The sequence below is a fragment of the Mus caroli genome, chromosome 17 (assembly GCF_900094665.2).
Source record: "Mus caroli chromosome 17, CAROLI_EIJ_v1.1, whole genome shotgun sequence".
Taxonomy (NCBI): domain Eukaryota; kingdom Metazoa; phylum Chordata; class Mammalia; order Rodentia; family Muridae; genus Mus; species Mus caroli.
Genome location: NC_034586.1, coordinates 84,142,824 through 84,155,744, shown reverse-complemented (window position 1 = coordinate 84,155,744; position 12,921 = coordinate 84,142,824). Strand labels below are relative to the sequence as shown.

The 12,921-nt window shown below is 45.1% G+C and overlaps 1 protein-coding gene across 1 annotated transcript in view; it reads right to left on the bottom strand.

Annotated features, from left to right (window-relative positions):
• Positions 1-12,921, bottom strand: part of Ppp1r21 (protein phosphatase 1 regulatory subunit 21) — a 59,789-nt gene that overhangs the window by 15,699 nt on the left and 31,169 nt on the right. Inside the window, exons 12-15 of the mRNA XM_021186002.2 lie at positions 11,533-11,669; positions 8,068-8,160; positions 5,058-5,185; positions 1,646-1,798 (exon numbers count right to left, since the gene is read on the bottom strand). Coding sequence (XP_021041661.1) covers positions 1,646-1,798; positions 5,058-5,185; positions 8,068-8,160; positions 11,533-11,669 — 511 coding nt within the window. The remainder of the gene's footprint in view (positions 1-1,645; positions 1,799-5,057; positions 5,186-8,067; positions 8,161-11,532; positions 11,670-12,921) is intronic.

Here is a 12,921-nt window from a genome sequence, read left to right as displayed (position 1 = left end):
AAATTCTTAATACAGGCTATCCAGGAGATACTGGGATGGATAAATTCTTAATACAGGCTATCCAGGAGATACTGGGATGGATAAATTCTTAATACAGGCTATCCAGGAGATACTGGGATGGATAAATTCTTAACACAGGCTATCCAGGAGATATTGGGATGGATAAATTCTTAATACAGGCTATCCAGGAGATATTGGGATGGATAAATTCTTAATACAGGCTATCCAGGAGATATTGCGATGGATATGACCTAGACATACTGCGTAAACGTAAGAAACTGTGAACAAATAGATTTTAAATATTCTTTAAAATTCTTAATATATAGGGAACTCTTTCAATTCTAGCTAGGGATATTTAATTTTAAAAGAGACTTAAACAGAACAAAGGTAACCATGAAAAACTAGTCTACTTCACCAGTCAGCAGAGACACACACAGCACATTAAAACAATAAGAAACTACTCTCTGAGCCAGATGAAATACATACATACTAAGCTTGCGTAGGAATAGGTGAGAGTAATGAAGTGTAGTCTGCATTATTTAAAGTTGCAGAAGTAGAAAAAAATGAAACACATTTGTAATTTTGTCTAACTAGAGTAAGAATCTGTGATGATCACGTGAGAAATGCGGCAGAACGCTGCTTTATGCCCAATCTCACCACTCACGTGACTCTCCCATGTTAAAACTGTCTACATGCAGAAACCTGACTGTACACATATCTCATGTGCACACAGAGACTATAAGACCAAAATGTATGTCTTTTAGAAGTTTACCCTTCTGATGCAATGTGTACATATTTCATTCATATGGCATGTGTGTAGGGTGTGAGCTGTTACAGTGACTGGATGGATGCATATGCATGCTTCTCACCTGACGGCTCTAGTACTTCATTCTGTGAATCAGTAAGGCTTTAACCATTGCACTGCCGGTGGGTATGTAGGCTGTTGCCTGGCTTTCACCCTTACATGCAGTGCTACAGAGAGTATAGTTTGTGTTTTAGGGTTCCAACTACAAAACACATACAGACATTCTTAAGGTAAAACATTCCAGGTAATTTCAGCTTCAGCTCATGGGTAATAATAATTACCAGCCTGACATGTCTGTCTGGACCCTTGGCACATTTATAAGCACCTGTATAAATCTACGCATGCTGTGCAAAACTCCTTTTTGCTATTTTGTAAAACCTAGGTTTCACTGTACACTTTGCTCTTTGCGTTCAGAATGTTTTAGGAGTCTGCCTGTCACACTGCATACGGTGCCCACTGCATCCCTGCTGAAACGCTGCATAGGTTTACAATATGGACGATCCACGGTTCATTTAAGCTTCTTCAGGTGGATGAGCTCTGAGAGCCACAGCCATGTGTAGACTACAGACAAGGTGAGTGCTCAAGCCACCTAGTTTGTATGCTTTATAGTTCTCCATGCCATCTCTTCTCTGAAGGGCATCCCTGGCCATATATAAGGCTACCTGGTACCCTAGAGTTGTCTAACTGACGTCTTTCTGACTTATTCTCCCGAAGAGAATTGATTGAGAGTCTGTGAATACAGCATTCCAAAAGAAGAACAGAAGAAGACATGGATGCTGTGGTGGACCAGCCCAACACAAGACCAAGTACATAAATGATTGTTAGCAGGACCCCACGAACCGTTCTCAAAGACTTCATATAGGCAGCAGCCTTCTTCTTGTACTGCAGCATGCACTCAGCCGAAAGGGGACTAATGAATCCGCTGGCTGTCTTGGGCCCATAGCTCAGTGAAGCAATGAAGTAGTCCACGTTGTTGCCGAAGAAAGATGCGATCTAAACACAGCAAGACAGGAAAACATTGTTCATTCTGCAGTGGTCTGAATGAGAATGGGCCCCAGAGCCTCACATGCTTAAATGTTTGGTTCTCCATTAGTGGAACTGTTTGGGAAGGATTAGGAGATGTGGCCCTGTTAGAGAAGGTATGGACTTGTTGGAGAAAAAGTGTCACCAGGGCTGGGCTTTGAGGCTTCAAAAGCCCGTGCCAGACCCAGTCTCTGTCTACCTACAACTTTCAGATGTGCATTCTCACCTATTGCTCCAGCTCCACACCTGTCTGCCTGTCACCAAGTCCCCTGCCATGACTCATGGACTCACCCTCTGAAGCAGTAAGCAGGCCCCATTTCAATGCTACCCTTCATAGGTTTCCATAATATTTCGTCACAGCAATTGAACTACAAGATTGCAGACACGCCCTGCTCTTTACAGTTTCTGTCCCTCCTCAAAGCTAAGACTGATGCATAATTAGTCTGTAGGTGACTAACTGATACTCTTTTTTGAGCTCAATATGTAGCTCTGGCTAATTTAGAACTCACCATGTAGACCAGGCTAGCCTTGAGCTCACAGAGATCCACCTCCCTAGGATTAAGGGCATGTGGCATGCACAGCTGTAGGTATTTCTCACAAACTATAACTTCTGTAATGATCTTAAAGTATCTATTTTTGTTTTTTTATGTTAACTTTGAATATCTCATATTTCAACAAAATAGATATGACATAAGCCTCTTAAAGTCATAATCACTACCAAAACTTAGTTCTGTACAATCTTAACTTATTAATTATAAGTAGAACAGAAAACAAGACTAAAAGCTCTGTAGATTCTTAGCATTTGTTCAGTCCATAGAACGCTACAAACATCCACAATGACAATTTTTCTGAGCTATGATTTTTAATTCTACAGTGCTACATGGAATGAAGAAATAAAGAAAATGACTGGCTAAATATCCTAGATACAAAAAAAAAAGTTCTGAGGGCTGAAGAGATGGCTCAGCGATTAAGAGCACTGACTGCTCTTCCAGAGGTCCTGAGTTTGATTCCCAGCAACCACATGGTGGCTCACAACCATCTGTCATGGGATCTGATGCCCTCTTCTGGTTCGCCTGAAGACAGTGACACAGTGTACTCAAATACATAAAATAAATAAATCTTTTAGAAAGAAAGGGAGGGGGGGGGGTAAGAAAGAAAGAGAGAGAGAGAGAGAGGAGGAGGAAATTCTGCATGCTGGTGCTCTATCTTGTAAACCTAGATCAGTGTTTGTGAGGGTTCAATCTTGGTAAATATTGCTCAAAACTAAGCAGCCACACTCCAGAAGTCTACACGCCTTACTTTGTATCAATCTTTTACCTCACCATGTGAATGAAACTCAGTGTTAGGAACTATCTGATCCATGTGAGGGAACATTCAGTAGCAGCGGTGGTGTTCTGAGAGGTTGTGGGGTCTTGCTGGAGGAAGCAGGACACTGGGGGATGGGCCTCCTGGTAACAGCTCTCCCGGTTCCTACAGTGCTCTGCTTCCTGACTGCAAATGCAATGTCGCCAGCTCCACATGCTCTACAGCCACGGATCCACCACGCTTTCCCCACCGCTGCAGATCTATCACCACAAAGGAGGAGCCAAGTACAACCACAGACATTGCAAAGTGAACAGGGGAAAGACCCAAGGAACCACAGGCAACCAAGGGATGCTGAGAGTCCCCTGGGAAGAGCACACCAGTTAGTTATCCAAGATCAAGTAAATGGTCAACCCTGAACACATGCATACGAGTGACACGGGCTGAATGCTGTGGGAACCTTTCTGGAATAAGCACTCCATTGCTGAAAATGGAGGAGACAAGATGCCACCAGCGGACTGAAGCCAGGACAGCTCCTGAAAGGTTTCAATCCCAGGTCCAGCTTCCATTCTCTGTTTGTGCTCTAACAAGCAGGGCAGTTTTCACTGGTGTTTATGGCCGGTACCAGGTTGCTAAGGGCAACAACCCATTGTTTCAGCTATTCCTCAAGGTCATTCTGTCCCAGATAGCCAGTGAGATCACGCTTGGAAAATAGTGCAGGCAGTGCTTTCAGTAAATCACTAAAGAAATCACCCTATCAGTACCTCATAATTGGTCTTTTCTTCCTTACTATGCTTCATTAGCAGGTAATACATAGGAGTGTGTGTGTGTGTGTGTGTGTGTGTGTGTGTGTGTGTGTGTGTATGCATGTGCAGAGATGCTCATGTAACAATTAATGAAAAATGAGATCATGAATTTGAAAGACAGCCGAAAGTGGTACATGGGAGGGTTTAGAGGGAAGAAAGGGGAAAGGAAAATGATTTAATTATATTAAAATCTCCAAAGTAAAAGCAATAATTAAAAAATAAATCTATCCTTCCTTTAATTGTTTCTTGCAAGGCATCTGGTCACAGACAAGGGAACTAATCTGTGTAGAGATCACAGGCTCTGTACAAGTACAGGCTCTGTCCAACAAAATCAGCACCTGGGGCTGGGAAGATGGCGACTGCGTTGCTGCCACGCTGCCAAGCTGAGTCCCATCTCCAGGGTCCACAGGGTAGAAAGAAAGACTGACTCCCACAAGCTGTCCTCTCACCTCTTTGGCTGGGGCAAATAAAAATAATGGTAAAGATGTTGTTGTATTATAAATGAGTAATAATATATTACTAAAAGAACCATAGGCTACAGATGTGTGTGTGTGTTTGCACATGTTTATTTGTGTGTGACATGCGAACCAAAAGAGAACTGTTTGGAAGGGGAGAAGAGACCAGTGGGAAGGGAAGGGAAGGGAAAAGGGACAAGAAGGCCATGGGGGTAGAATATAACAAAGTACAGGGACAGATATGTAAGAGATATTATAATGAAGCCCGTTGTTTTGTATATGAAATAAAAACATTGAAAACTACTTTGGTTTTGAAAACTAGTGAGTGAGCCGCTCATTCACCACAGCGCTCAATAGTCGCTGCCATGGGGTTTCAGACAGGCAGATGGTTCCGTGAAAAACACTAGGGGAAAGGTGCTGGGCAATGACAAAGAAAAGTAAGACATTGTCTTAGAAAACAGAAAAGGATACAGCACAGTGGCCGGGGGTCTGCCTGCCAGGCACAGGGCCCTGGGTCAGTCCCCAGACTCCTCCTCTTCTTTCTCCCAGCTACACACACACACACACACACACACACAGACCTTATAGTCCACGGTCCTTTTATACATCAATTTTCCCAACATTTCTTTTTAGGGAGCACGTGCAGCGAGCTGGCTTTACACTCACCTTGCCCGCTCCGTTTGTTAACGTCACTGCTGAGGACAAGATGCAGTCGTTAGTCGTAACTAGCTTCTGTGTTGCTGTTGGAAGTTCATGCTCTATGGAAGCCTTCTGACTATAGTGTTTGGAAATATCTACAAGAAATGATGAAGTGAAAACATGTCTGTTCACATACAAGCCGCATGCAGCTAGCCAGCCGGACCGATTCTCACAGCTGCCCTTCACGATTTGTTAAGTGCATTGGAAAACAATGACTTCAAGAATCAAGACTTTGCTACATCATCTGATCACAAAGTAAACGGGGGAGAGGGGTAACAGAAATGCACAGGTCTCTGTGAGTGTATGCACATATGCGTGCACAGGTGCCCAAGGAGGCCAGACGACAGTACCGGAGTCACTGAAGCTGGAGTTATAAGCATTTATGAGCCATCTGATGAGGGATCTTGGATTGCAACCCAGGTCCTAATGATTAAGCATCAAAAGCTCTTAACCAGTGAACCATCTCCAGCCCCTATATGCAACTTGTAGCACACTTTTCTGTTCAGAGAAAAGTTACAGAGGCTTTCTACATCCCTCAGCCAGATTTCCTCCTTACATAAGTCATTTTCTGTTCTGTTTTGTTTTTCTTTCAGTAGCAAGGATCAAAACCAGGGCCCCCTGTGTTCTGGCAAGTGCTCTAACCTCTGAGCCTGAATGTCCATTTTTACATCGTGGTGTTACTATTATAGCTGTCCCTCTAAAGAACCAACAGGCTGGCACCTGGCTATCGTGTTCCGTATTTGTTTAAATAAACGGCTCAAGCATGCCACAGCATGGGTGTGGAAGTCAGGGGACGCCTACGGTGGTTCTCAGTTCTCTCCTACACCAGGTGGGGTCCAGCAATCAAGCTCAGGTGCTCAGTCCTGGGGACAGACACTTTTATCCACTGAGCGACTTTGCAGCCCTCGGCTTCAATGCAACCCCACATACAGCACACATTTTGATAACTCCCATGCTTTCCTTTCACACTAACAACCTACCACCACCCTGCCTGGACATCCTCCCTACATCCAAATTAGAGCAAGCAACTATTATTGTTCAGGGAAAGGTAGAAGGGTAGAGGGTTACAATGAAGGTTGTCTTAAAAACCAAGATTCTGCCAGGCCTTGTGGTGCAGGCCTTGTGGCAATTCCATTCTCAGGAGTCTGAGGCTACTTTGAAACTAGCCTGGGCTTTAGGGTAAGACCCTGACCAAATAAAACCAAGCACCTAAGCAACAACAAAGAGATACTTCTGTTAACGCCAGTTAATACACTCTGCATTCTCATCACACAACAGGCTTCTGAGGTAGGCAAGCAGACAGACTGAAACCGTTGCCCTAGCAACAAGGCCCCATAGTCACTTCCCTGGATCCTTCCTGTTTCCCGCCTTTCTCTTCTTTTGTTAAATTCATTTTCAAGAGTAGAAACAAGCTTGAAAATGTCATAATGGAACACGTTATTTTCTCACTAAACTGAAAAAGAGAAGAAACAGCAGCGGCAACACAAGGACGGAGGAGCCCAGCTCTCCACCGCCGCCGAGCGAGAGAAGGACAACGCTCTGTCCTGGGCAGCGCAGCAGCATCTTGACTTCAGAAAGTGTGCAAACTAAAGCGTGCTAATGCCTCTAAAGCACTTTAGGCTCCTGAGGATGTAACTGGTGAGTTAAAATGTCAACATAAAGATATTTTGTCATGCCAATCTTGCAGGGGACACTAATTATATCCCTCCTACACATTATACAAAATACTTTTACATCAAAAAAAAAAACAAAAACAAATTATTTCCTGTAAAATAATCGCTATCAATAGTGTGGTGAACCATCCAGGAGCTTAAGCTGGTTACACAGTCCTTCAAACAGCTCCTGTACCTTCCCCTTTCCCACAGTCTCAGAAGGGGAAAGGGGCAGGGGACAGGACATCTAGAAGCAACGCAGCTACAAATTGACTGTTACTAAGAATCACTCAAGAAGCACAAGAAGAACCTTAAGAGACGTCCCTCAACCCCTGGGCCAATTATGTTCTTTGGGGGTGGGGGTGCAATGGTGGCAAAACAGGGTTTCTCTGCATAGCTCTGGCTGTCCTGGAACTCATGCTATAGATGAGGCTGGAGGAGAACTCAGAGATACACGCTGATACATGCAGGGATTAATCGAGTGCCACCACTCCCCAGAAGCCAACTGTTTTTAAAAGCATAGAACCAAATGAAAACTGGACAGGCCCTTAAAACAGACATTTATTTATTATTCAGTCATTTACTTATTTATTTATTGACACAGGGGGTATCTATGTAGGCCAAGCTGGCCTAGAACTCAGAGGTCCTCCTGTCCCTACCTCTCTATACTGGAACTAAAGGTCTGTGCCACTACACCTGAGATCTTTATTTCTTAAATGTTATGCTCAACAAGACCAGATTTAAAACAGGCATTTTAGATACCAAAGTATGAGCTTGGAATGTAGCTCAGTGTAGAACAGTAATGTAACCTGTTTAGGGCCCTAGGTTCAATCCCCAGCACTAAGCAACACTAAGAAGGATGCCAGTGAGGCGCTGGGCACAGTGTGCGCCTGTAACCCCAGCATCCCAGAGCAGAGGCAGGAAGGCCACAAGCTTCAACTATCTAGAGAGATCTACGTAGCCAAGACTACGTAGTAAGGCTGTCAGGATAAGGAGGCACTAGGATACCATTCGTGCATGCTTGAGTTCTAACAAGTATAACAGACTTTGCTGAGTGTCTGATGGGGTCCAACCCCGATTCCATGCAGATCACCACAGCGTGCTTCCTGTGAAGCACTGTGCCAAGGTCTGCTCTTGGGTACTGTGTTTACTTTCAGCAGTGAAGCAGATGGAAGAGCAGAAGGCTGTAGCTGTGCACTTTCACAGAATCCAAAGGCTGCTGAGCCTTTTTCTGGGTCTGTAACCCTCAGCAGTGTTTAAGCAAAATGCAGGCAGATCTCAAAAATGAAGGTTTTCACAGACTCAGGCTCCGGTTCAAAGCTCACCTTTCATGACATCATGAAAGCCATGCAGAGCAGCACCAACATTTGTTAAGACGGAAGTGTAGTTTGTTCGAAGGAGTCCATCTGGCTCTGTACCTAGAAAGAAAACAGTCACAAGTCCATGAGCATTTCCCTGGGAAGGTGACAGTGTGTGCACACATGGACATACACACATCACATTGAACTTACACACAATAAACGAAGAGGAGAAAGTCAGTAACGACTCGGAAGGAAGAGCACAAGTCTGTCGTAAGTGAGCCAAGTCTCCCCCGCCCCAGCTCAGTGCATCAGAAATCCCACCGCCTACAGGCACAGCCCAGCACAAAGGCATCCCTCTCCTGTTTCCGAGATACGGCTGGATGTCTCCTCTTTCTCCCAGCCACTGGCTGATGAGGTTAAGTTCTGATCAGGTCTGGCCAAGAAGTGGGGAGGGACCCCTTCCTTCACCTACTCTCCCACGTCTGAGATGAGGTTCTACCTTGACCAAGTGCTGCGGAGAACGTTGTGACCCTTGTCACCCCTGGCAAGCCAAAGAGACCTGAGATACAACTGTCCCCAACACTTCAACTGAAGCTCTGAGACTGAGCTCTAGAAAGAAAAAAAAAAAAAGCAGCAAGGAAATGCTGTCCCCTGGGAGAAGTGAAGACGTCATCAAGCCTATGGCTCTCACTCAATAAACTGTGGTGAAAGCACAGGAGAGACTGGCCAATTCACTGACCCAGACTATAGGCTGGTAAGTTACCACAGTGAGAAGAAAGACACAGTCCTCTGGCAGCCACAAATCATGAACACTAACCTCAAAAATTGAACCAGCTTGCTATATATGTTAACTCTAAAGAAGCCTGTATTGAATGCAATTGTTTTTAAGTGACACATGCCCCAAAGCCTTCAAAAAAGCCCAGAGCCACAATCAGAGGAGCTTAATCCAGGGTCTAATTAGGGAAGGAGAGGCCGCAAAGTCACTCACTATCATCCTGACTGTGCATGCCCAAGGCTGAGGCCCAGGAGCAGCAGCAGGAGTAAGTCCCAGGCCCCCACAACTACACTGCTTAAGGAAACACCATGTTCATGGGTCAGAAGACCTGAGAAGCAATACTCTCAGTATATTTCCCGGGGCTACTCTAACAAAGTACCTACCACAAATGAGACACTTACGCTATAGAACCCCACAAGCTGCTGCTGCAATTCATAAGAAGGGATCCTGAACAACCAAAACACTCTTGAAAAAGAAGAAAGTAGGAGGGCTCACACTTCCTCATCTCAAAAGTTACTACAAAGCAACAGTCATCAGAACGGTGTGTGACTGCCCAGGAGACACGTAGATTCAGAAACAATACTGGAAGTCCAGGAATAAACTCATACATGTATGGTCAACTGACTTTGAATGAGGGTGCAGGACCAGTTGCCACAATGAACTGTCCTCTGGACACATGGACCAAGATGCTGGGCAGCCACATGAAAAGGAGGAGTCAGAGCCTCACCCTGCACCACACACCCAAATTAACTCCAAATGGATCAAAGACCCAAGTGTAACCATAAACATTGTTAAGCTCTTAGAAGTAAACAAGGCCTCGTAACGTTGGACTTGACAAGGGGTCTTTACATATGGGAAAAGCAGGACCCCTCCCCAACAGAAAGAATTAACAGTTAAACGGATAATTAACAGACTTTCATCACACTTAAAGATATCTGTGTTTTAAAGCATGTTGCAGACAAAGAAAAAACAAGCCCCAAAGTAGAAGAAAATTCAGTGGATCACATATCCAACAAGGGACTTGGCTGTGGAATATATAAAGAACTGTCATAACTCAATGATAAGAAGGCAAACAACTGAACCCCACTTAAAACGAAGAAGAGATCCAAACAGACGTTTCACCAAAGAAATAAACATGCATCTGGCAAGCCAGACAGCAGGGAAAAGGAAGTCAAACCACAGCAAAGGGTCCCTTCAGAACCACTAGGACGGCCAAGACCAAAGTCCAATAACAGCAACTGTTAGTGCGGACGAGGAAAAATTTAACTCTCACATATTGCTGGCAGGAGGAAAATGGTCTTGTTAACTTTTCAGATAGTTCAATATAGCCAACCATCTGACCTAGGTATAGGAGGGTGTCACCAGACCCAGAGAATGAAAAGATAAACCCACATAAAAGCTCATATGCTAATGTCTGTAGCATTATTGTTCGTAATAGTCAAACGATCCCAATTTTTTGATGGATGCACATTGTACTATTTGGTATTCTGCAATAAAAAGGTATGGAGAGTGGACACGTGCTCTACATTTTGCATCAGTCTCGCAAGCTTTATTACATGAAAGCTAACAGACCCACCCAATTACATATAGTGGATCCATTTGTTAATCTGGAGACGGGAATTAGAGAAGTAGCTGCTTGGTGTTAGGCAGGAAAGCTATAGCTAAAGAACTAAAGGGTCTTCAGGCGACTAAATGGTGTAAAGCGGTCTGCACTGTAGGGCAAGGCATGAGCACACTGAAAGCAACTGGGCTGGGCTTTAAGTGGGTAACTGCAGTAGGTAACTGAGAGCACAGAGGAGACAAAAACAGGCGCTTTTCTTTTTTTTGGGGGGGGGGTTGTTTGTTTGTTTGTTTTGTTTTGTTTTTTCAAGACAGGGTTTCTCTGTGTAGCCCTGGCTGTTCTGGAACTCACTCTGTAGACCAGGCTGGCCTCGAACTCAGAAACCCGCCTGCCTCTACCCTCCATGTGCTGGGATTTAAGGCGTGCACCACCACCTGGCTAAGGCACTTTCCTTATGCTGTCGCTCATGTGCCCGTAATCGTCCCTCCCTCCTTCCCTCCCTCCCTCCTTCTCTCCCTTTCCCCTCCCTCTCTCCCTTCTCCTTTCCCTCCCTCCCCCTCCTTCCATCCCTCCTCTCTCTCCCTCCCTCCTGCCTTTAAAGCCCAGGCTGTGAAGAAATGCAGGGAACTTAGGGTACTTTTGCCTCAGCTTCCTGGGTCTCAAGATCACAGATGTACCTCCAGGCCCAGCTAAAACCACAGCATTCTTAAAAACACCACTGAAACTGAAGTCCTCAGTGACTGCCTGAGTATTTTTCTCTAGTTAGGCCAAAGGGAGACAATCCACAGCTTTAAAAGCTCCCATGCGCTGTGGCTGCTACCAAATGACCCTGATGCCCCTGTGGCTCCCTTAGTGAAGCGTTGTTACGCTCACCCTATAAACTGTCATGACTCTACCGTCTCCACTTAAGAAAAGAGGAGAGAGTGTGAATTCATATTTAATGCATGGTTAATGCCCAATAGTTTATCTCACCTTCATAGCACAGCACTCAAATCCACTTACCCTTGAATTCCCTAACTCTAGCTCACTGAATGCAGGGTTTTCTGCCCCCAGACCTTCTGTTCTGCCCACTCTCCCGAGCTGACCCACACCCTTTCCAGCCTCTGCGCTGCCCGGCCCTTGCAGCTGAGCCGTGGGCCGTGGTCTCACTTACTTGGCAAGGCGAGGAGAGTGACGTACGTCTGCAGCTTCTCAAACACGGCTGTCATCCTCTTCACGTCCTGGGACAGCTCCAGGTTCCTGGCTCTCAGTGCAGGTGTGCAGAGGGAAGAGTCACACTCTTCTTCTAAACTGGGAACGGCAGGGTTGGAAGGTGAGCATCCGTCATGACGTCCCTTTTCTTGTCTCTGTGCAGCCCTGGCTGTCCTGGAGCTCACTCTGTAGACCAGGCTGGCCTTGAACTCAGAGATCTGCCTGCCTCTGCCTCTGAATTAAAAGTGTGCACCACTATGCCTGGCTTCCGTTTTTCTTTTATAAAAAAAAAATTTGTCTAAATGTTTAGATAGATAGATAGATAGATAGATAGATAGATAGATAGATAAGAAAAGTAGATACACACTCATACACATATACATATACAATTTTTTATTTGTCTAAATGCTTTGCCTGCATATGTCTGTGTACCATTTGTGTGTCTGGTTCACGAGGAGGCCAGAAGAGGTTTCACATGCCCTGGACCTGGAGTTATGGGTGGTTGTGAGCTACCTACCGTGTAGAAGCTAGAACTCACAGCCAGGTGCTCAAGAAGAACAAAATGTGCTCTTAATCGCTGAGCCACATCTCCAGCATGACAGAAGTGTATTGTTAGGTATTGAAATTATTTTTTGAAAAAGTTATTTATGTGGATGCACATGCCACCGCATCAGTGTGGCCTCAGAAGGCCACCTGCAGCAGTGGGTTCTATCCTTCCGCCATGTGAGTCTCAACAGCCGAGCAGCACAAGTCTTTGCCTACTGAGCCACCGTCTGGACTGTATGACGGTCTTAAAATAGACATGTGTCACGCGGCTTCTCATCACGACCTCTCGCAGGACTTTAAGAGAGTCAACAGTTCCAAGAAACAAAAGCAAAACTGTCCCATTTCCCTATGGATTTGCTTGAAATCTGGTAACAAAACGGTGTGAGACAAACAAGAGAAGGCATGGAGGAGAACCAGGCTGCCTCTGTGCAGCTGACACCAGGGGCACAACTGCGCTGTGAACCTCGGTGGAGATCACCGCAGCAGACAGAGCTGGACACTCCCATGTCTGGAGAGAGGGCACGGGAACGCGGGGCCTGCCTTGCTTTCTTTTTTTTCCTGCTCTATGTGAGTGAATTGTTGGTTCAGTAATAAACACATAGAACCTTTGCTAGGGAAAACCTCAAATTATTTACAGAAGACTTTTCATTTAACTGAATCCCTAAAGAGAATTAAATAAACAAAAACCGGTATTGCTGCTACTATAGGCTCACATTTAAACGTTCCTAGTTGTCTTAGTCAGGGTTTCTATTCCTGCACAAACATCATGGGGAGGAAAGGGTTTATTCAGCTTACACCTTCCACA